The 25619-nt window shown below is 51.2% G+C and overlaps 2 protein-coding genes across 2 annotated transcripts in view; both read left to right on the top strand.

The window, feature by feature from the left end:
- The window catches only part of LOC131278921 (calcium-activated potassium channel subunit alpha-1-like), a gene marked incomplete at its 5' end in the record, with an annotated part of 101901 nt that extends 91613 nt beyond the window's left edge, over positions 1-10288 (top strand). Inside the window, one exon of the mRNA XM_058299558.1 lies at positions 9092-10288. Coding sequence (XP_058155541.1) covers positions 9092-9095 — 4 coding nt within the window. The remainder of the gene's footprint in view (positions 1-9091) is intronic.
- A 9989-nt stretch (positions 10289-20277) lies between these two features.
- The window catches only part of LOC131278920 (disks large homolog 5-like), a 76957-nt gene continuing 71615 nt past the window's right edge, over positions 20278-25619 (top strand). Inside the window, 1 exon segment of the mRNA XM_058299557.1 lies at positions 20278-20385. Coding sequence (XP_058155540.1) covers positions 20278-20385 — 108 coding nt within the window.

The raw sequence follows: 25619 nt of genomic DNA, 5'->3' as shown, positions 1-25619 counted from the left end.
GATTAAGACTCTAACCTAAAGATTGGATGAGGTGTGGCAACCACCCAACACTCTTGGAGGGAGAGGTCTGGAGCTTGGTTGACACCCAGATCCTTGATGAGGTGGAACCAAGAAAATAGTCATTGGACAAGCAGGTGGACAGGGTGGGTTCCCATATGGCCCTAAGAAGAAGAAACCATCATCTTAAGAATGACTCTCAGTCTGAAATGGAATGGAGGATGCCTTGTAGGTTTACTGAACTGTAGAGGACTCATGACTCATGTTTCCCTCCCAATTTCTCCATATTGTGATGAAAATGTTTATCCTTTGTACATTTGTGTATTGGAAGAAGATGAATTGTTTTGTAAGTTTCAGAAGTCTGTAGTAGACAGGACTTGGCCCCAAGACAAACTATATTTCTTTACATTGATTGTGATATGATTTAGTACTTGCATAGTTACTGATTTAAGGTTTTTTTGAATATTGTAATTTTTTTTTTTTTTGGAATTCAGAGGGTGGAGTGTAGCAGTTTGATATGGTTATGAATTCCAAAAATAGATATTGGATTATGTTTGTAATCTGGTCTGTACCTGGGTATGATTAAGTTATGATTAGGGCTTTGATTGGGCCATATCACTAGTGCATTCAGTCCCCATCTCTTGGTGGGTGGGCTTCACAAATAAAAGGCATGGCAAAGGACAGAACTGAGGGTTTTTTATGTTGGAGTTTTGATGCTGGAGTTTGATGCTGAAGCCTTAAGGTGGAGCCCTGGGAAGTAAGCACACAGAGGAAACAGAAGCAAGCCCCAGGAAGAGAGGAACCCTGAGCCCAGGAAGAAGCAAGACCCTGGAAGGGAGGATCTGAGAAGCCTGAACCCTCGCAAATGTCAGCAGCCATCCTGCTCCAACATGTGAAAATAAACTTGGTGAGGGAAGTAACTTATGCTTTATGGCCTGGTATCTGTAAGCTCCTACCCCAAATAAATGCCCTTTATAAAAACCAACCCATTTCTGCTTTTTGCACCAGCACCCCTTGGCTGACTAATAATACAATAGCTGTCTTTTGTAATCCTAACTTCTACAAGATCAGTAGAAATACATCCTGTTTCATTTCCAATTTTGTCTTTTGTGTGTCTTTCCTCAAATGTTTATAAATTTTATTTTTCCATAGAACAACTTTTGATTTTGTTGATTCTCTTGATTGGTTTTCTGCTCTATATTTCATTCATGTCTGCTTTAATACTTATTATTTGCTTACTTTTGCTAACTTCAGATTTAGTTGGTCTTCTTATTCTAGTTCCTCAAGATCTGAAATTAGGTTTTGGATTTGAGATCTTTCTTTTTTCTAATGTACACATTTACAGCTATAGTTTTCACCCTGATCTTTGTTTTTGCTGTACCCATAAATTTTAGTATGTTGCATTTTCATTTTTATCATTTTCTAAGAATTTTATGATTTCTCTTGTAATTTCTCTTTTGATTGATTTTGTGTTTAAAGGTGTGTTAATTTCCAAATTATCTGTGGATTTTCCAAAATCCCTTTTGTTCATGGTTTCTAGCTTCATTCCACTGTGGTCAAAAAAGAAACTTTTCATGATTTCAATTATTTCAAAATTATTATTTATTGTGACCTAACATATATTCTGTCCTAAAGAGTGATCTGAGTCAACTAGAGAAGAATATGTGTTCTGCTGTTCTTGGGTGGATAATTTTGCACGTGTCTCCTGGGTCCCATTGGTTTATAATATTTTTCAAGTCCTCTTTCTATTTTGAAGTTCTGCCTAGATGTTCTGTTGATTATTGAAAGTCATGTACTGAAGCCATCAACTACTACTGTAGAACTGCCTGTTTCTCCTTTCAATTCTTTCAGTATTTGTTTTAAATTTTTTTGGGCTCTGTTATTAGCTGCATAGTTATTTGTAATCATTATATTTTCTTGATATATTGACCCTTTTATTAATATATAGTGAAGTTATTTCTTATAACTCTTTTTGACTTAAAGTCCATTTTGTCTGCTATTATTCACTTGGAATATTTTTCTTTCCTTTCACCCTTGGGTTTAAGGTGAGTCATTTTGTAAATGCATATAGCTGGTCATGCTTTTTACCCATTTTGTCAATCTCTGCCTTTTAGTTGGCTAGTGTAATCCATTTACATCCAATGTAATTACTGATATGGCAGGATTGACTATGGCCATTTTGCTTTGTGTGTGTGTGTAAATCTGATGCCTTTTGTACCCTACATTTCCTCCATCTCCTTCTTTTGTTTTAATTAATCTTTTGTAGTGAAATGATATGATTCTCTTCTCATTTCCTTTTCTGGATATTTTAAAGATATTTTCTTTGTGGTTCTCATGAGGTTTACATTTAGCATCCTTAATATATAACAATCTAGATAGAATTGATACTAATAATTTGCCTTCAATAGAATACACAATCTCTGCTCTTAATACTCCTCCAAACCCTCGCATAGTGTTTTTTTTCTCCACAAATTGCATCTTTATATAGTATGTGCTCAATAACATAGAATTATTCTTTTATGCTTTTATATTTTAAGTCATGTAAAAAAATAAAAAAAAATTAGAGTTACAAACCAACATTACAATAACTCTTCCTTTCTTCATATGACTTCAAGTTGCTGTCTTGTGTCCTGTCCTTTCCTCCTGGAGGACTCACTTTAGTATATCTTGTAGGGAAGTTAGAGTGGTAACAATCTCCCTCTATTTTTGGGTTTCTGTGGATGCCTTGGTTTCTCCTTCCTTTTTGAAGGACAGTTTTGCCAGATATAGAGTTCTTGGTTGACAATTTTTCTCTTTCAGCACTTTAAATATGTCCCGTCACTGCGTTTTCACCTCCATGGGTTCTGATTAGAAATCAGCAATTAATTTTAATGAGGATCCCATGTATGTAACTAGTGACTTCTCTCTTGCTGCGTTTAGGAGACTCTTTGTCTTTGCCCTTTGACAGTTTGACTATAATGCATCTCAATGTGGATATCTTTGAATTTATCCTATTTAAACTTTGTTGAGCTTCTTGGATGTTATATTCACACCTTTCACCAAATTTGGGAAATTTCCATCCTTTATTCTTTCAAATATTCTGTCTCTTTTTCTTCTACTCTGGAACTATGATATGTTGATATGGCTCATTGTGTCCCACAGCTTTCTTAGGCTCTGTTTACTTTTTTTTTCATTGTTTTTCATTTTTCCTCACCAGCCTGAATAATCTCTTGTCTTATTTTCAAGGTTGCTGATTCTTTCTTTTGCCTGTTCAGATCTGTTGTTGAACCCCTCTAGTGAGTTATTTCAGTTACTATACCCTTTATCTTCATAATTTGTTTTGATCCTCTTTTAGATTTCTAATTCTTCCTTTTGCTCATGTATAATTTTTCTGATTTATTTTAGTTCGTTGTCCATATTTCATCTCACTGAACTTATTTAGGAAAGTTGACTTACTGTCTTTGATTAGGAATTCCAGTGTCTGACCTTTCTCAGGGGTAGTTTATTCATTTTATTTTGTTCATTTGAATGAGCCATCATATCCTGTTTCTTTGTATGACTTGTGATATTTTTGCTGAAGTCTAAACATTGGATATTTTCATGTGTTAATGTTTAAAGTCAGATTCTACCACTTCCCAGTGTTCTGTAATGTTTGTTTAGTGATCGTTGAAGGCTGTAATGTGGATCAACTCTGTGTTGAGGGTCTCCTTCTACATGTAGGCCTATTTGTACTGAGCTCTCATAAACCAGCCCATATTAAAGAATTAGGTTCCTCTGTGGTCTTTCTACACATGCATCTTGCCCTGGACATGTGTAGGAGCTTTCAAAAATTCTCTGGCATGCACAAATTTCTTTTTTGTGTCCCAGCTTCCCATCCTAAAGAGAAACTCTCCAGCTCTTCCTCCTGTGTGCCAGGCAGCTTTTATATCTTCACCACATTTTACCCTGGTGGCTGTGGCTTATTTCTTCCCCATGATCTGTCTGCCCTGCTTCTCCACCCATTTTCTCTGCCCTGCATACTTTCCACATTAGGCAAAACCAGTGATCACCTTGAGTCAGTCTTTCAGGAGCCGTTGTGTGTGCAGACAGGCAGATGCACTAAATGGGACCCACCCTGTGAACCTGCAGTATTTGTCGGATGTGTGAAGTACTGATAAATGTCACAATGATGGTTTATTTTTTAGATTATCACTTAGGTAGGTTAGTCCTTACCACAATGAGTCATTTTTTTAAATGTGCATTTTTTTTTTAATGAGCAGATTTTACAGATACATCATAATAAAATGTACTGCTACATTTGAAAAATAGGGGATGATGTGGGAGAGTGAGGAGGGTACGGGGAATTCCTCATAATTTCGATGTAACATTTCTGTAATCTAAAAGCTCTTTAAAAATAAATTTTATTATATTAAAAAAACACACACACAACTGCCGAGCCCCTCCCCAGGGCTTTAAGCCCCTCTCCCTCGCTCCTGGCTCTGAGTTGGCCCATTGCTCGGCCTCACCTTATGCGGCATTTTGTCACAGGAACAACCTTCTTACCACCAGCTTGGGAGAGGATTTGCTGGCACACAGACGGCCTGGGAGGCGAGTGGGAAACGCTCTCCCCAAGCCCGTCCTGGTGGCTGGCTGGACAGACGGGGGACTCGGCTGCACAGGAGGGTGATGGGCAGGGAGGGGGAGAGGGGGCTCCCTGAAGCAGCAGCAACGCCAGACAGGAAGGCTTTGAAGGCCAATGGTTATTTGTCCCAGGGTAAGCCTGCACACACAACCTGCATACGCAGAAACGGGCCCCTCCAGAGAAATTTTTTTAAACATGGGAGAAATTATGGTTATTTCCCTCACTAACCATCTAACTCAATCGATATTAAACTCCAAAACCTGCCATCTTTCCCCCCATTCTTGCAGTGCACTCAATTGAAAGGCAGAAATGTAGCATTCAGGAAGACGGGATTGAGGTGGAGAGCAGCCTAGTTCCCTAATGAAGTGAATGCCTGGGTGCCCTCAGTCACAGCTGCCCTTGCAGACCCTCCTGAGGTGCTCAGGGGCCCCACGCCAGGTTCCAGGGGCCCATGGGCCTGGTGATTTCACAGACACAGAGGGACCGTGGGCTGCGCCTGGTGGGAGGACGCTGCTCACTAAAACTCAGCCTTCTTGGGTGTGGATTCTCCAACAGGGGCAGATGGAACCAGATGGGGAATTGTTTTTCTTCTCTAGTGGAGAGGACACGGTTCAGTGGAATCCTTCTGGGCTTGGGCACAGTTTGGGACACCTGGACGGAGAAGTCGTGCTTCCAGCTAGTGACCCTGGGGGCTCCTCACCACCTTCTATGACACGTTCAGAATGTGGGACTCCAAAGTGGGAAACCAGGAACATGGAGAAAGGAGAGGAGAAATTCAAAGGCTTCTCTTTGCATGAAGTTAGGGAGGGAGACACAGGACTGGATTCACATGAAACAGGCTCTTTGGGCTTTTTCATGGAGCGGAATTTGGCAGATGGATGAAGATGAGGTGCTGTGAGAGGCACAATCCATGTCATCCCCCACGGGGCCCCGGGGTGCCTTATTCTAGCAGGTGGAGTGTACATGCATCTCGGAGAGGACAGAAACTCACCATGTAATAAACTCTTTTAATCATCAGCAACAAATGCCAACATCTTTTTGACTGTAAATCCAAAACTATGTGTCCACCTCAGCAAGTCAACAATCCTGGCCCTTTGGTGCTTTAGCCTTAGCGCTTTGCAGGCAGGGCTCGTGGAGGGCAGTCGGCCAGTGCCTGGGAGCAGGGATGGGGGTATGCAGTGGAGGGACAGCAGTACTGCAGGCACACAGCAACAGGGACCCCCTCACAGCAGGGTGGGGCGCACAGGGCTGGGTCACAGACCACCGGCATGCATGGAGATCTCACTGGGGCGAAGGTGAGGCACCTCCCCTCTAGGTCAGAGAAGAGAGAGAAGGTCACAGGAAGGTCACCCAACTTGGGAGCGGAGGCTGCAGTTCCCTTGGCATGGTGGGCTGGGCTCAGGACACCTGCACCCATTGGTGGACCTTTCCCTGGGTGCTGGCCTCCAGCCTCCACTCCACTTGGCAACAAGGTTCAGCTGTCACCTCCTCTGCAGGGCCCTCCCCACCCTCCCCAGGCCTGACCTCTGACCTTGGCCTCTCCCCATGTTCTGACTACCCCTGGGGCCTCAGCGTTGCCTGGTTTGGGCCTTGGCGAGTGTCTGCTGAAGGAGGACCCCTCCCCACGGCCCTGGGCCACTGCAGGACGTGAAGCTGGGGGCTGCAGGTGGCCCCTGAAGGCACAAGGTCTGCCCCACCCATTCTGCGGGTGTGGGCCATCAGCTCTCCGCAGGCATGGGGCCAGCTTGCCTTCACATATGGTAGACGGGAGCCCAATCGATTGAGCCACATCCCCTTCCCTGACTTAATATAGGTGTCCCCTGCTCCCACCCTGCCTTTCGCTTCCTTATACTTTGCCCGCCTGTTCCTCGTAACCTCTCTGTATTATGGCCCTTCTCAGCAGCAGTTTGTGCTGCTGCCTCCCTCCGCCCCTCCTCCCAGCCACTGTTATCTTCCCCCTCCCAGCCGATCGCTGTTCTCCCCGCCTCATTCCAATCGCCCTCATCCCGGATCCGCCCCGGCACAACCTCGGAAACAACCCCCCTCTGCCATCAATGGCTTACGTCATAAACCGCAGGTCCGCCCTTGCCTCTGCAGCCAATCCTCAGCTGCCCCGCGGACATGCCCCTCCCACAACCTCCCCGCCTCCATGACACTATAAAACCTCATGTACTTCCCGAATAAAATCAGACCTGCTCATAGACCTCGTCTCCGTGGTTTTTCTTCCATCAAACCGCGCGTCCCCACCAAGCCTTGAGCCGCCCGCTGCCGCCCCGGTCCGGCCATGGTGTAGGCCCGATCCCCGGCAGCGACTCGCCTGCAGTGACCTGCCTGCAGCGCCGTAGCGGCGGCCACAGGTGGCACCCGAACAGGGACCACCGCACAGGGACCACCGCTCCCTTCTGTATGCGGTGGAGCGACATCTTCGCGTTCCTGTTTGGCCGGCCAGCCGCTCGATCTCCCGCACGGGACCCATCGCTGTCCTCCCGTGCCGCCGCTCAAGGTAGGGACTCTCCGGCGCTGTTCCCTTCCTCTTCGCTGTCCCAGCCCATCCGTGAACCTAACCCGGCCCTCAGCGACAGTGAGTCTACCCCCTCCTGAACCCTCCGTCACAATGGGAGCTTCTCTCTCGTCCCGCCAAGTCCCTCAAGTACGTTTACTCGCAGCCCTTTTAGAAACTCACCACGTGAAGGTCTCTCTCCATCAGCTACAGCGGTACTGGGACCTTCTCCTACCCTTTAACCCTTGGCTCGCCACCTGTGCTCTCTGGAGCCCAGAGACCTATGAACGTCTAATTCAGCGGGTGACGTCCGCTATGGAGCACGATCGCAAGCAGTTTCCCCCCAGCCTTATCCCGACCCTCGTCGCTATCCGCGCCTGTCTCCAAGGTGTGCCCTCCCCTGCCTCTGCTCTCGCCTGTGAGCCTAGCCACCCTCTCACCTGCGATCCTGATGGAGACGACGATACTCGTTCTCTGTCCGCCCAGCTAGAGGCCGCGCTTGAACTGGATCCCCCCACAGCCTCCGACCCGGACCCCAACCAACATGGCGACCCCCCGCCTTCTCCCCCCCCCACCGCGTCCTGCAAACAATGCCAACATGGCGCACCTCCTCCTTCTTCTTCCTCGGCGCCCTCTTCCCGCCTTTACCCACCTCTTCCTGTCTCGTCGCCATCCGGTCCCGTCCCGGATGCCTGCCGATCGCCATCTTCGGCTAAACCGGCAGAGCCTCCGGTGCCATCTTGGCCTGTGCCCGGTAGTGACGTGGCCACCCCTCCATCTTGGCCCGAGGCCAGAAGTGATGTCAGGCGTGACGTCACCGTGCCGCCATCTTGGCCAATCAGAAACACCGTTGCCGCCGCGCCCTCCTGGCCGGCGCCCGGTGGCACCGCCAATGCCTCACCTCCATGGCCCGCTTCACCTCCCGCCTGCTCCAGCAATAGCGGGACCGTCGTGAATCCTCCTCCGCCAGCGTACGACACCGCCTTTCTCACCCCCACCACTCCGCCTCTGGCTCAGATGTTCCCCCTCAATCCTGCTCGCACTCCGCAGAGCCCACAAGCATGGGTCCCCTTCTCTCCCAAAGACATCCAAATGCTCCGCAACGCGATAAAAGAGGATGGCCTTGCCAGCCCTCATGCCCAAGACCTTCTCGAGCGTATGGCCATCCCTCGCTGCATTCCCTACGACTGGATCTCCCTAGCCCGAGCGGTTCTCTCCCCCGGGCAATTCATTGACTGGCGAGCCCATCTCGGTGTCCTGATCGACAATCAGATTGCTGACAACATGCGTCAGGGTGTGCATTACCCTGCAAACGCCTTCCTCGGCCTCGGCCCCTACGGCGATCCCAGCGCTTACACAGCTACTCCTCCCAGATTTTTCATCCAGCTTCGCGATTGTGTCTTCAAAGCCTTCCGCTCTGGCACCGCAGCTGCCCCTGAGCCCCTCGCCAAACTCTTCCAAAAGCCTGACGAGCCCTTCAATGAGTTCGTCGCACGTGTGCAAGCCGCAGCCGAAAGGCGCGTCACCGGCGCCGCTGCTAAGGAGTCTTTCGTCAAAGATCTCCTACAAGAGGGAGCTAATGCAGCCTGCAAGGCCATCATCTGTCCCCTTCGTGACAGGCCCCTCCAAGACTGGGTCCTTGCTTGCTCCGGAGTCTCCGGCCAAACCACCGCCCTCGCTGCCGCCCTTGTTGCCGCCGTCCAAACCACCAATACATGTTTCCGTTGTGGCGAGCTAGGCCACTTCGCATGGGAGTGCCCTAACCTCCCGGCACCGCCGCGCCCGGCCCCTCGGGGCATGGAGCCTCCATCAGCAGCCCCCGCTCCCCGCGTGCCCTCCACTCCTTGACCGCGATGCGGGAAAGGCACCCCGCACGGCCCTGCCGACCTTCCACCTCCCGACCCCCTTCCCCCTGATGATTCCCCCCTGCCGTAATGATGGCCCCTCTCCGCACCTCACCCCCCCGTGAGGTTTTTCTCCTCTTGTCATTGCAGATGACGCCTCCAGTTGCCCAGTCGAGCCCGCCTGAGTCTGCCCCTCCTGCGCCATCACCCGCAGGGACCACGCCAGCTCTCTTCCGCCGCGAGCGACGTCGACGTCGTCTTCTTGTCCGCCGCTTGAGCCGTCTCTCCCTCGAAGATGCCTCCATCGAGCAGCAAATTCTCCAGCTTCTCCATCGTGCTCACGCCTCCCCTGCCCCGCGCCCTCCTACCACCCCCCCTACACCTTCTCATCATTATGCTCTCCTTAGCCTCCTCAGCCCAGGCCACACCCCTTTGGGCCGCCCTTCTTCAACCGCCTGGTTTCCTCTTTCTCTCCCCTCACTCCCCCACCTTCCCCACCATGTACTCCCCCAACTGCGACTTCCTCCCAGAAAGCTGCGACCCCCTCGCCCTTCCTGTCTCCTCATCATTGCCAAATGTCTCCATCCCTATTCCCCTCGACGCCTTGCAGTTTGTCACCAACCTTTCCACAGCTGTCCTAGTCCTCTCCCAAAGCCATCCCCTTCCCGAGGAGGCCCGGCACGCCCAGGTGTGGCTCACGGAGGTGGCAGGAGGCGGCCATCGATAGGGCCCATCATGGTCGCCTCGAGCTGCGGGTACGGGTTCTCTGCCCTCCGCATGGGGAATCGGGCATTTCAGCCGCCCCCCCCCTGCTCACGCCCCCCTCGTGCCCCCACGTCCCCTGCCGGTAGCCCCTCCTCATTCCTTTCTCTCCTATTTCCCCTCCTCTCACCCCCCTCATCTTTCCTCCCCACAAAATGTCAATCCCACAAAACCTGTGCGTTCTTATTTTCGAAAGAGGGAGCAATTGTCCCCTGCTCCCACCCTGCCTTTCGCTTCCTTATACTTTGCCCGCCTGTTCCTCGTAACCTCTCTGTATTATGGCCCTTCTCAGCAGCAGTTTGTGCTGCTGCCTCCCTCTGCCCCTCCTCCCAGCCACTGTTATCTTCCCCCTCCCAGCCGATCGCTGTTCTCTCCGCCTCATTCCAATCGCCCTCATCCCGGATCCGCCCCGGCACAACCTCGGAAACAACCCCCCTCTGCCATCAATGGCTTACGTCATAAACCGCAGGTCCGCCCTTGCCTCTGCAGCCAATCCTCAGCTGCCCCGCGGACATGCCCCTCCCACAACCTCCCCGCCTCCATGACACTATAAAACCTCATGTACTTCCCGAATAAAATCAGACCTGGGCATAGACCTCGTCTCCGTGGTTTTTCTTCCATCGAACCGCGCGTCCCCACCAAGCCTTGAGCCGCCCGCTGCCGCCCCGGTCCGGCCGTGGCGTAGGCCTGATCCCTGGCAGCGACTCGCCTGCAGTGACCCGCCTGCAGCGCCGTAGCGGCGGCCACATATAGGAGCTTCAAAAATCCCATTGGCAAATGAGTTCCGACCCACAGAACTGGGGATTAGGACTTGAACAGAGGGCACAGGTTCCAATCCCCAACGCTGCCTTTTTAAAAAGATTTATTTACCCCTGCCCCCCGGGGTGGCTCCCTCATCTGTCTGCTCATTGTCTGCTTGCTGTGTCTGCTCGTTGCAGTGTCTGCTCATTGCAGTGCCTTCCCATTATGGCATCTGCTGGTTGTGGCGGTTGTGGCATCTGCTCTTTGCAGCATCTGCTGGTTCCAGCGCTTGTGGCATCTGCTTGTCTTGAGGAGGCACCGTGAACTGAAGCTGGGGTCTCCCATGTGGGAGGTGGGTGCCCAATGGCTTGAGCCACATCTACGCCCCCTGTGCTGCCTTTTAAAATCCAAGGACAGTTTTCATGGTGTCCTGTGGGGTCATGTGCAGTGAGGAAAGAGCTGAGGTGAATTGCTTCCCTTTATGGGTGTGTGAAGGAGAGGTGAGCCCGTTGGCATGTACGTGGGCTGTGGTGGCAGGGATGTTAACTGTCCACCCAGAGCAGAGATGTGGAGTTAGGCCTTGTTTCGTCCCTCATTGGGTCTCTACCAAACACTACTTCATACTGGGGGATGGAGAGATAAATCCCTTGTCCTTGACAAGGTGACAGAGGACCACCTACCTAATCTGCAGGCCTGTCCCTGTCTCCTTCCCACCCAGTATTGGCAGCCGGCACTGCCCCTCCTTCTCCCCTTCTCCGTCTTCTGCCTAGCCATTATCTAGACAGCCCACACTTTCCCCTTCCCCTCCCTTGCTTCTAACCTCTTAGCCAGCTTACTGTCCAGTAACTGCCTACGCAAGCAACAGCACCCGCCGGCACCAATCAAGTCCCTTTACTTATCCCTAGACCCTATAAAACCATGTCCCCTTCAACAATAAAGTAGACTTGTGCCTAGACCTTGTCTCCGTGGTGTTCTTGCTTGCACCGCGCGTCTCCCGTGCCTGAGCGGAGAGAGCGAGGGCCCAACGGCTTCGTGCCAAACCCCCTCCTCTCCTTCGACCACGAGGCAGCCCCTGTCCGGAGAGCCCGCCCAGCCAACCGCGCCGACCCTCCCGGAGGCCCGCCGCTGCCCGCACAGGCCCAGTGCCAAATGAGAATGCAGAGCTCCTTGCTCATAAATTAATGTGAGGACGGTGACAGCAGAGCCTGAAACCAAGCGCGGGGCCTCGCGAAGTGGCCCATGGTCAGGAGGTGAGCACCGGCCTGGTGGAACTCAGAGCCCTAGGGGGATGTTCAGGCAGGGTGGCAGTGGGACAGGTAACTTCCAGGTAGGACAGTGTATTGGTTTCCCAGGCTCCCATAGCACAGTACACACACTGGGAGCTTAAAACAACAGGAGGGGGAAGCGGCTGTGGCTCAAGCAATTGAGCTCCCGTTACCCATACGGAGGACCCAGGTTTGATCCCCGGGACCTCCTGGTCAAAACAAAGGAAAAAATGCATCCCGGACCTGCACAGTGAGGTGCGGGCCCCTGCAACACCCCAAAAAGATGTTGACACACCCAGATAGGAATAAACAAAGCAACAACAGGAGGGAGACAGTGAGGCTCAGTGGTTGAGCACCGGCTTCCTACATATGAGGTTCCGGGTTCAGTCCCTGGCTCCCGGTACTGCAAAAAAACAGCGACAACAAAAAACAACAGGAATTTTCAGAGCGGGTCTAGCTCAGTAGTTGAGTGCCTGCTTCACATGTATGGGGTACCAGGTTCAAGCACCAGTACCACCTAAAAAAGGTGAAACTAAGAAGAACCCCAGGAATGTATTCTGTCACGGTTCTGGAGGGTAGATGCCTGGAACCCAGATGCAGGCACAGTCCTGCTCCCCCTGAAGGTCTGGGGGGCAGCCTTCCTTGCCTCCTCCAGCTCCAGGCAGCCCCAGCCACTCCTGGCTTGGGGCAGCGCAGCTCTGATCTGCGCCTCGTCTTCACATGCTTTTCTTCTCCGTGTCTCTGTGTGTCCTTCCCTCTTCATCTCAGGACACCGGTCACTGGGTTGAAGGCCCGTCCTAACTCTATCAGAGAAGACCCTATTTCCAAATGAGGTCATGTTCTGAGGTTCCTGGCGGAGGTGAATTTTGGGGGGACACTGTGCAGCGGGGCCTGGGAGGTCCTCTTGGAGGAGTCCCGTTTAGGCTGGGCCTGGAGGGATGGCTCAGGTGTCGGTGGGGGTGATGTGGGAGCAAATGCATCCGCTGGGAATACGTGGGCATGAGCAGGGAGTGATGAGTGGCCCGCAGGCTGGCCCAAGGCCTGGGTGGTGGTAGGGGGCAGTGGGGGGCCCAGGTGTCCTACATCCAAGAAGACCCTAGAATACCAGCGTCAAGGCAGGTTTAGTTCTGAAGCCACAGAGGACAACTCAGGGCTGCTGTGGGCTTAGCGACAGCTCATAGCTGGGTCCCTGGAGGTGGCCCTCGGTATCCCAGTGGCTCGAAGTGGGGCTGCCTTGAGACACTATTATCCACTCAGTCCTCTGCGAGTCACTGTAGAGGTGAACAGAGTGCAGAGAGGTATTACGTGCTTGCCCATGGAGGCAAGTGGCAAAGTGGGGGTCCTAGAAGCCAGAGGCAAATTGGGAGGTGGCTGCAACAGTTGATGAGTGAGAGCTGTCCCCAGGATGGTGGCAGTAGAGAGGAAGCCGTGAGGGTGGAGGGGAGAGGAGGTGGGGCAGGCAGGCGTAGGCAGGCAATCAATCCGTCCCCTGGTGGAGTTCCTGCCAGCCGAGGTCAGCCTGCAGGTTGGCGCGTGGTCGTCCTCCCACGGCTCAGGTAAGTCAGCAGAGGTGGGGGCACCCCACTTTGAAAAGCCATTTGCCTTACCCCTCGGTAAATCCTGCCAGCTCTTCTCTTGTTCTTTTGAGCCCCAATCTGCCCCTTGTCCTCACGATCACCATGCAAAAACTAGTCTCTTGTTCTCCAATCTTTTTTTAAATAAAAGTTATTTATTTCTCTCTCCCCACCCTCCCCCTGCCCACCCTTGTTGTCTGCTCTCTGTGTCCATTCACTGTATGCTCTTCTGTGTCTGCTTGCATTCTCTGTGTCACCAGGAATCCGTGCCTCGTTTTGTTGTGTCACCTTGCTGCATCAGCTCTCCGTGTGTGCGGCGCCACTCCTGGGCAGGCTGTGCTTTTTTCATGTAGGGCAGCTCTCCTTGTGGGGTGCACTCCTTATGCAGGGGGCACCCCTGTGTGGCAGGGCCCTCCTTGCATGCATCAGCACTACATGTGGGCCAGCTCACCACACAGGCCAGGAGGCCCTGGGTTTGAATCCTGGACCTCCCAGGTGGTGGGCAGACACTCTTATCAGTTGAGCCACATCTGCTTACCTCCCTCTAATCTTTTAGTTTTCTTCCTCTTGTAACTCTTGGTACTTCCTACCTTCCAAATTGGTTGTGGCTCTAGTGCTGTTGTGGTCCAGGAGTGGTTGTAGCAGCCGGCGTACGTGGGATTGACTTGCAGTGCATCTCAGCAGGTGCTAGTGGCTTTGGGGTCTTCCTTCACTTTGCAAGAAGGTCACCATCTCTGGCCCCCAGCCCCTACCCAGTCGAGCCCACTGAACCATGTCCCCACACATTGCCAAACGCCTCCTAGGGGTGCTACCTCCCCTCCCCCAAAACCCGCTCAGGTTCCTCAGGTCCTGGACTCCTGTGACAGCCACAGGTCCCACATGGAGAGGCCGGGGCAGAGATGGAGGGACCTGCCCAGCCCCCACCCAGCTGTCCAGAGGCCAGATCCCATGGTGCCCCCCACAGTGTCCTCCACAGTGCCCCATCCTGCCTGGCTGGTGACTGCTGGAACATAGTGACTTGATCCCACCTTGCTAATTGTGGGGTCACAGTGAGCCCTTGCCACCACCCATCCATCAAGACCACGGTCCCCGACTGGACTCACTGGGGAAGCCACTGTTCTGGGCACTCACGGGAAACAAGTGGCCTTCGTGCTGAGTCGGAGCGTGGGGTGCGCCGTCCCCAGGCGGGACACAGCCAGGATCCACAGGGTGGCTGGAGCCCGGCCAGCCGGCTCTGTACTGCGAGCCCCAGAACAGACCCTGTTTTTCTTGAAGATGTGGGAGGGAGCACAGAGCTGCAGGGAAGGTTCCTGGTGATTTTACAGTGACTGGAATCAAGAGCCTTAATTGATACTTGGGCTGGGCCTGGGCCTGGGAGGGCAGCCCTGGGCGGGAGTCTTCACGGCCAGTTCTTCATCTTGACCCTTGAAATGCAAACAGAGGGCACCATCGTCTCAAAGGCAGCGGAGGCTTTTGGAGACTGGGATGTTTCAGTTTAAGTTACTCTTTTTCAGTTAAATTGAGGGATCGCTCCTTAACTGCCCCCACCCCTAGCAGCCCCAAACCCACTCCCAAAACACGTGACGTGTTGCACACACCATCCACCTCAAAGGAGCTCCATAATCGACGTGGTTTGATTAGGTTTAATGCGTAAGCTAGAGAGGAGTATGTATTATAACAGGGGTTGGGACAGTCTCTCAGAGGCCCTTGCCTCGGATTTCCATTTGCTCGACGTGTGGTGACTGTGTTAAGGCAGATTTGGGCCGTACCTGTCTATCTTTTGAGACCATTTTAAGAGGCTTAAATGGATGACCTTAGAATGAAAAAGTGGCTGACCCTTAAAAGTGGTTCCAGAAGAATCAATGGCATTACCAAAAACGGTCCAAAAGCTCTGCCTGATGAAATAGTGATACTGTTTTTAGCCGCCATCGTCTCTAACCCTATTCCTGTAGATTGCCTATAGGACTTCTGGTCATCAGTGTCTTATTGCCCTTCCTCTCACCTTGAAACAACTTTTATTTTTTTTTGCACTCACTTTCCCATCATTTCCCTCTCCCAGACCTCTCAGGTCCCGTGGAGGGAAGTCTCTCTACTACAGATGGGATGGGCCGGCGGGGTGCTGGGAGAGGAGGGCGCTGCTGACCCTCGCTGGGGAGCAGCCGAGCTGGCAGACTCCTACTGTGTTTTCCTGCCTGAAACCCATTTGGATCTCCCTGCGCTTCATGTTTGCTTTGCTCTCTGGTGCCCACCTCACCCTCCTCTCTCCTCTTTGATGCTGTCACTGAAGACTGAGAAGCTTGGAAAATGCAAGAACAGTTCGTAGACTCAGAATGTTTGCCCCAGAGAAAAACTTGCATGTTTGCACAAAGCCACGCCTGATGGTTTCCATTTAAGTGAGGAAGCAGGCTGCTAGCAGGCTGTGGGAAGTAGGAAAGTTGGGGCTCTGTCGGGCTGGACGCTGATGGTCTGTCTACCACCAGATCTGGATTTTTCAGATGAAAGTGGCCGGCCGGCCGTGGGTGGCCGCCTCCACTGCTGCTGCTGTTTCAAGCACTTTGGAGCCTGCCGGTCTGCCCCTCAGGTCTCCTCTTTGCTTTTCTGAAATGTCCTTGTAAAAATAGATATTTTCTGGAGATGGCTTGGCTGGGCTCACTGGCTGTGTCAGTCTTTCTTCTGCCCCATGAGCTCCTTATCTCATCTTTGCTGATGGTACACTGGCAAAGGCTGCCTGTATTTTTTTTCCCTCTGTTTTCTTCTGAAGATTCTTTTAAAAGATATCCCTTTTAATCATTTACTTGCCTATGGGAAGGAGATTCTATAGAATCCCATAATCTTGTTAACTTTTTCTTAAATTTTTATTGCCAGAGCAATGCAATGTTCATTTAAAAAAGAGAAGACAGAAAAATATTCCAGAAATATACATGGTAGAAAGCCTGGGATTCCTTCAGTTATTTGCCGGGGGTTCCAGAATGGGGAAGGCAGAGCAGTCTACGTGCTGTGGGCAGGAGGTGCCGTTGAGGTTGGCGGGGAGGAGGCGTTAGGCCTTAGTGGCATTTAAGGGTGCTGGGCTCTGGAGGTGGATACATCTTGTTTCAAGTCTACCTGAAGGTCTCTGAACCTCAGGTTTGTGTCTGTAAAATGGGTACTCTGAATATTTCCTGCGCTGGAGTGCTGGGAGTTTTAAGTAAGTTAATGATTTTCATGGCTAGAGTCCCCTGCTCTCACTGTGGGCAAAGTCTGGATTGGTTTTCATCAGATATAGGGCCCGAGTTGTGGCATGGGTGGCCTCTGAGGGTGGTCTTGGGGGACCCAGGGGCAGTGTAGGGTTTTAGGAGGCCCTGAGGTCATGGGTAGCTGTGGGGCATGTGCAGCCAGGACGGGGACTCCCAAACTGGGTGGCCCATCAGCATCGCCTGGAGAGCACCTTCAGAAGCTGGATTCCCGGGCTGCACTCCTGGATGTGCTGATTCTTGGATGTAGGAAAGGGCCCCGGACTTGGCATTTTCAAAGAGCAGTTGGATGATTCTGATGAGGGGCCAGGTTTGGGGGCTGATGGCCAGAAGCCAAACTGACCGACTGTCCCTCCCCCTCGAGTCCCACAGCAGGCAGAGAAAGCTTAGCAAGGACGCCCGCAGGCTGCTTTGGGCCACGCTGCACAGCTGCTTTAACTGCAGGTGCTGGTGTCTTCTGCCTTCAGCCCCTTCCGGCAGAGTTGTAGGTTGGCTTGTGGACTGGGAGTTCTTGGTGCTGTCACCACCTTTGCTGTGTGACCTAGCTTAAGTTGTCCTCCTCTGGACATCTGTGAAATGTCAGGGATATGGACCTCCTTAAGCTCTTAGGAGGCTGAAGTTTAAAAGAAAGCCTGGGGAGGTGGACTTGGCCCAGTGGATGGGGCGTCTGCCTACCACATGGGAGGTCTGAGGTTCAAACCCCTGGCCTCCTTGACCCATGTGGAGCTGGCCCATGTGCAGTGCTGATGCACACAAGGAGTGCCCTGCCATGCAGGGGTGTCCCCCACATAGGGGAGCCCCATGCACAGGGAGTGCACCCCATAGGGAGAGCCGCCCAGCGTGACAGAAAGTGCAGCCTGCCCAGGAATGGTGCCACACACAACGGAGAGCTGACTCAGCAAGATGATGCAACAAAAAGAGACAGATTCCCGGTGCTGCTGATAAGGATAGAAGCAGTCACAGAAGAGCACACAGTGAATGGACACAGAGAGCAGACAACTGGGGATGGGAGTGGCAGGGAGAAATGAATAAAAAATAAATCTTTAAAAAAAAAAAAAGAAAGCCTGGATCCAAACTTCCTCTGCACTCCTTACTGAGCTGGTGCAGTAGCTAGAGAGAGCAAGCACAGTGATCCATCAGTGAGCCAGGCATGGCATCTGCACTCGGTATAGTGGGGGGGGGGTGGGGAAAAAGGAAGCTCACATCTTTGGGGTTGGTGCATTTTGCTGTCATTTGGTGTACTCTTTGGTTTTGGGGGGATAAGAAATTTTGGTTTTTGCCCTATGCACAAAATAGTGAAATATTTTCTCTTTTTACTCAAATCAACTTTTTCTCTTGAGGGAGGCCAGTGTGAAGGATAACCCACATCCTTTTGTACATGTGAAACACTTCTCTGATCTCCTCCCCCATTTCCTGTGGTTGACTTGTGGCAATTGAGAGACTGCAGTGCGTGCCCAGATTTTGCCTTGGGGAGGGGCTCCTCTCTGCAGCTCAGACAAGAGTGATCGTGGGTCTGTTTTCTGAGCATTGGAGTGAATATAAAATTGCAGTCAAGTTGAAGGTAAATGTGAGTGCTTGGACTCACGGAAATGTAGCTGTGAAACCAGAACATGACAGAGAGCTTTGTTCCTGGATTTGACCAAGGAGAATACTCGTGGTGGTTCATCTTTCTTTGGTGCGGGGAGGACCCGGCCGGCAGGTTACCCGCGTGAACACTGCCTCGTTGAGTGGGCTGGTGCCATGGGTCTGCAGGCCAGAGTCCACTGTAGAAACTCCTCAGCCCTGCTTTTGGTGTACATTTCATATGGAAGTGGGTTTCTGCATGTGCGTGTGTGCAGCTGTCCTTTTTGGAAAACGTGACAGATGCCCGTGGTTTCGGGAGCGGACCCTCTCTAGTATCCTAAGGCTCCTCTTGGGTTGGAAAGCCATCTGCCTTAGGCCTCCCGGAAAGACCCAGGGGCCTTAAAGAAAGACTAGATGGAGGAGGAGAATGGTCCTTTCAGTTTTCCCTGAAGGCTCTTCCAATCCCAGTCTCTTCAAGAATGTTAGAGAAGCAGATTGGGTTTTGGAGTTTAATTCACGTCAGCAATTGGTATTAGTAAGCCTGCTAAGAAGTAAGCCCCGTGAAGTGGAGCTCTGGGAGGCACACCTGCTCTTTGAACCCCCCGCGGTGGGCCCAGGAGCTTCCTCTTCTGGCCCAGGGCAGACCTCAGGAATGAATCCATCCACCAGGGGCCCCTTACCCGCAGGGCCTCAGTGTGGCCTCCTGCTCTGTATTTACTGCTGCTGCCTGGCCCCCAAACGACCAGATCAAAGACTTGGTTTCCTTTCCTTTCACATCCGCCCTCCACATTCCCCGTGGCAGGCCAGCGCCTCCTTCCCCCTGTGGAACACCGCTCCTGCCTCCCTGAGTGTCCAATTTGTGTCTCCTTTGTGTCTTTTCCAGAAAGCCTTCTTGCTTCTCCTGTCCTCATAGGTGATATTTCCCAGGTTCTGCCCTGTGTATGCCTAGAACCGCACTTCTCTCACGACTGTTTCCTAAGTCCTGGAGCAGGCCCTTCCCTCCCTCCCCCTCCTCCATTCCTCTCCTCCCCTCCCACTTCTCCCCTCCACTCTCCTTATCCAAGGACTTCACGTGGTCAGGCCGTGGCTCTGGGCTTGCCACTCACCCTGCAGGCTCCCTGGGATGACCCCCAAATAGGCGGTGCTGGCTGGGAACGCCCTCCCCGGCCCAGCCTCCAGTTCCTGCATTGGCTGACCACCTTTGTGGAGGCGTTCTTCAGCGCCTGCCACCTGGTGTGTCTCACACTCTCTCCTCTTGCCTAGGTAGCTCTTCCCTTTTGGGTGCCCTGCCTCTATGAAGTGGACACCCCAACCAGAAACCCCAGCACCCTCCTGTACTCCCCACCCAGTGTCTCCGTGACCTCACTCCCCCACCTCTGCACAATCTCTTGTGCCTTCCCTCCTCAACTCCCCCAAGACCAGGGATTCAGGGGAGCTCTTGCCAGAACATCCCAACTGCTCCCCTGTTCCTGTGGAAGCAGAGAGCAGTCTTTTCTGCTCCTGGCTGCTGGAGGTCACCCCTGCTGGCTCCGTCCTGTGCTCAAAAGCCTCTGGCATTCTTGAATTCCAAGACTGAGGAGCTGGGGCACTGGCCTGTAGGAAGCAAATTCACTGTAGGATTGTGCAAAACTAGGTGGGGCTTGAGGTACTCTCAGGGCTCAAGGATTTGGAATGACCAGTAGGTAACAGAGAGAGAGAGGATGTAAAACTCTTGTTTTTGTATTTATTTTCCTTCTTGTTTGTGTGTGTGTTTTAAATATGAGTAGAGGAAATGAGGAGTAGCTTCTGGAAGCAAATTGGCTAATGGTGAAAGTAGAGGAGCAAAGGGGACTGGAAAAGGCACACAGTGCCCTCTGGGAGAGGGTGATACTCGGGACACCTGCACACATTAGCTGTAACATTCGTCAGGAGTTCCTTTCCAGTCACAAAGCACTGTGGCATCTGTTATCACATGTCCTGGGCACAACCCCCCTGAAATGCAGATAAAGACTGTTTAGCCTCCGTGGAGAGATGAGGAAACTGACGCTCATGTCTGTGGTCCCCTGATTGGTAGGTGGCTAAGCCAGGGAGAGCCCAGGTACATCTGTCCCCTGGCCTGTCCCGTCACCACTGTACAGTTACTTTGTGCCTCCCCCACCTGGTGCAGGGGTCCTGAAATGTTCAAATTCAGCAGGAATACTGTGGTAGGGGAGGGATTCACCATGCCTTGCTGCTCCTGGGGGCCCAGGCTTGGAGGACTTTTCAAGGTGCCCCACAAAGTCTACGAGGAAGGTGGCAAGGAACCGAGCAGCCCATCGCTGGCGTTGCCGGTATTGGGATAAGAAGGGTTGCTGATGAAGACACGACCTTTCCTTTGTATCTCCCCCTCCTCCACCTTTGTGGACTGAAATCACCTGTGAGTGACCTTTTGGCACCTCCTTGAATGAACCCTGACCTTTGACTGCACCTGGCGTGTCATGTCCTGCCCCCACCTTCCAGCTCAGGCCTTGGGACTTGAGCTGTTCCCAGGGTCTCCATTCCCTCCAGCTGCTCCCTGGCTTCCCCTGAACTGAGATGAATGGAAAATGACCACTTGGAGGGGTGGTGTGGCATTAAGGAGACAGTGGGGAGAGTCACCTTTTGCAGTTTTTAAAATAAAAATGTATTTAAGTATATCATTCATATATGAACACACATAAACCATAAATGCACAGTAGCATTTGTGAATTGACAAAACAAACATGCATGTCCTCATACAAGGCTCCTTTGCATCTCCTCACCCCCAGCACTTTGCATTGCTGTGAAACATTCGTTATAGACTGTGAAAGAGCATCGTCAAAATATTACTGCTAATATAGCCCCTATCTTACACTTGGTATATTTTCCCTCCATCCTAATCAATTATCAACACCCTGTATTAATATTATATTTGTTAATCATTCAGGAGAAAATGTTCTCATATTTGTCCTGTTAATCAAGGTCTGTCATCTACCACAGAATTCACTGTGTGATACAGTCCCATACTCTATACAGTCCATTCAAAGTGCACACTCAGTGGCTCTCGTTTTCATCAGAACTGTGCTGTCATCACTTCAGTCAATTTTAGAACATTTTCATTACTCCAAAAGGAAAAATCTCATAGCCTCTTATCTCCCCCTATTGTGTCCCTTAGTATTGAAATATCTTCTTGCCATTGCTGCAAAATATTATAATATTACTGTTAACTATTGTCCACAAATTACATTAGTTGTAATTTTCCAGCATATCACCATATTCTTAGCACTATATAAAAGAAGAGCATTTTTATATTTATGCTGTCAAACACAATCTTCATCTACCACTGAAATCACTGTTATACATGCCCTGGATTACTGTCTGGTTTCTATTCAAGTGGCATTTACTTCCACATAGTACCCCTTTCAGCCCCAATCACATTTATAAATCAGCCATGGTAGTTAAACTCTCTGTAAAGTGTTGCCATCAATTCTGTTCATTTTAATAATGCTGCATACATTAAGCATCAGCTCCCATTCTAAACCCATCTTCTGTTTCCTATAACCCATACTCTAGAGTTCACCTCTATGAGTTTACTCATTGTATTTAGTTCATGTTAGTGAGACCATGCAATATTGGTCCTTTTGTGTCTGGCTTATTTCACTCAACTTAACATCCTCTAGGTTCATGCATGTTGCCATATGCATCCCAACTTTGTTTCTTCCTACAGCTGAATAGTATTCCATTGTATGTATATACACATTTTGTTTATTCATTCACTGCTTGATGGACACTCAGTTTGTTTCCATATTTAAACAATTGTGAATAATGCTGCTCTGAACATAGGTGTACAAATGTCAGTTTGTGTCCTTGCTTTCAGTTCTTCTGAATATCCTCCTAGTAACAAGATTGCTGGATCATATGGCAGCTCTGTATTCACCTTCTTGAGGTACCACCAAACCGTCTTCCACAGAGGCCTCTTGCACTTCTTTTGCCTTCTAGTCCAGGCACTGGTGTCATGAACAGGTTCTCGAAACCCCATTGGCCCATTCCATTGCCTGCTGCCTTCTAACCCAGAGATATTTCTCTAGCTTGTTTCATAGATTGGACTGGTCTTTCCTGGGTGGCCCTGGAGAAGTTGATGGTGGGATGAGTGACAGGGTCAAGCGGTGGGGACCAAAGCCAGGACCAGAGGAGAAGGCTTGCGGCTGAGGATGTGCAGCAGGGAGTCAGAAACCCATTTCTCTTGCTTCTTCCTTCCTTCCCACTGTTGGAAAGGATAACCTTGGCTGCAGAGTTGAAAGATGGCCCCCAGGCCACTTCCTGGCAGCACCCCCCTTGTCAGTGATCCAGCAGTTGGTAGCTCTCAGGTGCTCTCCTGAGTGTCTTCATGGAGCAGGGGGATGGCTGCTCTCATCCTGTGCTGTCCACTGGGGCGGGGGACTGGTGAGTTAGGATAGGGTCAGTGGATGGGTCATGTTTGAATCTGGACTCACTTACTAGCTTTGTGGCCTTGGGGCAAGTTGTTTATTCCCCCTGAGCCTACATTTCACCATCTAGAAGATGAGCTGATAATAGTATGTGTCTGGTAGGATTCACTGAAATTATCCATATAAATAGTGCCTTTTCTGCAATAAGTACTCAGTGTTAGCAGCTACTAGGAGTTGGGAGTGTAACTTCAAGCCTTCAGCCATAACATGTAAGATGCCCAGTGTACCTTGTAGGCTCTCCCTAAAGAGGTCTCTGATTCACCTCCACCAGTCTCCTTGCTATGCAAATTCAGGAGATAGGTGGAGTGCTGGTACAGTTTGGGTCAGGAGTGAGTGGCTTATCTTTCTCACCTTCGCTATTAAGCAGCCTGGGCATAGCAGGTCACTCTAAGCATCAAGAGTACATGCTATTGTGCTCAGTGTCTTTACTTGGACTTGTGACTTTCCTCCTATGCCACTGCCCACTCCTCCTCTGTCATCTTTGTTGGTTCCTCTTATCCCCCACCCTCAAATGTTGAGGCTTTGGTCCTTGGACCTCTCCTCTATCCTCCTCTATCCTCCTTAGGTGATCCCATCAACTCTTGTTACCTTTTTCTTTCTTTTTTTCACTCTTTTTTTTTTCAATTAAAGCAGTTATAGGTTTACAGAAGAATCATGCACAAAGTTCCAAGTTTCCATATAATCATGCCTGTCCCTCTCATTAAAATTTTGCATGAGTGTGGTACCTTTGTTACAACTGGTAAAACAATATTATTACAATGCTACTGTTAATTATAGTCCATGGTTTACATTAGGGTTCACTCTTTGTGCTATACAGTTCTTTTATTTATTTATTTGTTTATTTACTCTGTTAACATACACACAACCTAAATTCCCCATTTTAATCACTTTCATATACTAAGCATATTCTGACATAATTCCCAGCTTATTTCTCTGATGCTCACCTCACCCCTGAACTTCAGACTGGTCCATCCCAGGGCCTCCCTCATGGCTCCGCTCGTGAGTCTGTAGACATCTCAGATGCAGCCTGGCCACACGCCAGCGCCTTGTTTTTGCCCCTCCTGCCTGTTCTCTGACAGGTTTCCCCATTTATTCCCCGTCCAGAATATCCCTGCCCACCAGCCACTTTGCTCCAGCTCACTCCTGCCAGCCTGGTCTGAGCGCCAGTGTCGCTCCCCTGGATGGCTGCAGTTGCTCCCTAACTGGTTTCCACCTGCCCGACCTGTGGACGGTGTTCAGCGCAGTGTCTGGTGATCTTAAGGTAATGTAAGGCAGACTGTGTCTGTCTTCCACTCAGGACCTTCCCAAGGTTTCCCATCTCATTTGGGATAAAACCCAATATCCTCCCTGGGGTGGACAGGCCCTGCAGGAGCCAGCTTCTGCTGCCCCTCTCACTTCTGCACTCCACCCAGATCTACTGGCCTCCTTGCTGTTTCTGGAACTCATCAAGCACAGTCTTGCCCCAGACTTTGCACTTGCTTTCCCTCTGCCTGAAAGGACATTTCTCCAGCATTCTGCATTTTCTTTTTTCCCCTTAAGATTTATTTATTTATTTCTATACCCCACCCCCTTCATTGTTTTGTGCTTGCATTTGCTTTCTGTGTCCATTCACTGTGTGTTCTTCTGTGTCTGCTTGTCTTCTCTTTAGATGGCACTGGGAACCGATCCAGGGACCTTCTGCAGTGAGAGAGAGGTGCTCTGTCTCTTGTGCCACCTCAGCTCCCTGGTCTGTGCATCTCTTATTGTCTCTTCTCTGTGTCTCTTTTTGTTGTGTCATCTTGCTGCACCAGCCCTCCACATGGGCCAGCACTCCACTCAGGCGAGCTCACCTTCACCGGGAGGACCTGGGACTCGAACCCTGGACCTTCTGTTTGATAGACGGAACCCAATCACTTTAGCCACATCTGCTTCCTGCTCCATATTTTCCTAAGGTCTCTGCTTAAATGTGACTTTCTTAGAGCAGCTTCCCTGACCTTTGGACAAAACAGCCACCTCTCCTCCCTACAGCAGGCACCCTGCTGCATTTTTCTCCATAGCACTTATCACCTGATACAGTTTATATTTGTTGATTGGTTTACTTTGCTGACCACCCGCCTCCCGCCAATGTGAGCTCCATGAGGGCGGAGACTTTGTCCATCTTGTTCTTTGCTGCATCCCGTGTACCTGGAATGGTGTTCAGTGAGCATCTGGTCAATACTCGGGGGCATCTGAGTCCCGGGGGCAGTGTCCTGTCCAGAGCACGGGCACTTCTTCTGGTGCCTCCGGCTCCTTGCCTGAGGCCACGTGCACATGGCTGTGAGGACTGGGTGAGAAAGCAGATGCAGGGCCTGGTGCGATGCCAAGCTCATGGTGGACACCCGTATTTGTTCTGATGGAATGGTGGAATTGGGAGCTCAAGAGGGGAGAAGGGGGATGGCTGGGAATTGGCCATGGCTGGCGGAATGGTGGCAGGGGTGCGGGGGCCCCCTTTCCCTAAAGGAGAAGAAAGCAGAGGCACAGGGCTGCACTCAGACATCGAGAGGCTGGTGTGCAGCGGGGGGGACACCCATTTGGAGGAGAGCCGTCAGGTCCTGGGGGTGGGGTAATAGGAGGCACCTCAGGGGCTCAAGCAGCTTGAGCCATAAAGCTGCCCCATGTTCCAGGGAAGGCTGGTGGTCATCTGCCAAGACTAGCTAGTAGCAGCTCACAGTCTACACCGCAGAGGCGAGGCTGTGCCCTGCCATACCTAGGTGGCCAGGAGAGCCAGGTTACCGGGGAGAGGCAGGCTTTATGGCCCTCTTGCCTCGTGCCCAATCTAAGGCACTGCCTGTCTCTCCTTGTTGCGGCATAACTGAGTCCCCAGAGCCCACCGCTCTCCTTCCTTTCGTACAGATGAGGAAATGGCCAGAATGCTGAAGCACCTTGCCCCAGTTGCACAGCTGGAAGGTGGCAGGTTTGAGCCGGGCCGTCTGGCCCCGGAGCCTGTGCCTGTGCCCGAGGTGGTTGGTGCGCTCTGTGGGGGACACGGGGTGGTGCAGTGTGCGAGGGAGGCAGCTGCCTCTTCTGTGTCTTGCTGAGAAGGGGACATGGAGCACTGCTGG

Source organism: Dasypus novemcinctus, chromosome 6 (genome assembly GCF_030445035.2).
Source record: "Dasypus novemcinctus isolate mDasNov1 chromosome 6, mDasNov1.1.hap2, whole genome shotgun sequence".
Lineage (NCBI taxonomy): Eukaryota > Metazoa > Chordata > Mammalia > Cingulata > Dasypodidae > Dasypus > Dasypus novemcinctus.
Note: the sequence above shows the minus strand (reverse complement) of the source record. Positions and strands in the feature narration are given on the sequence as shown.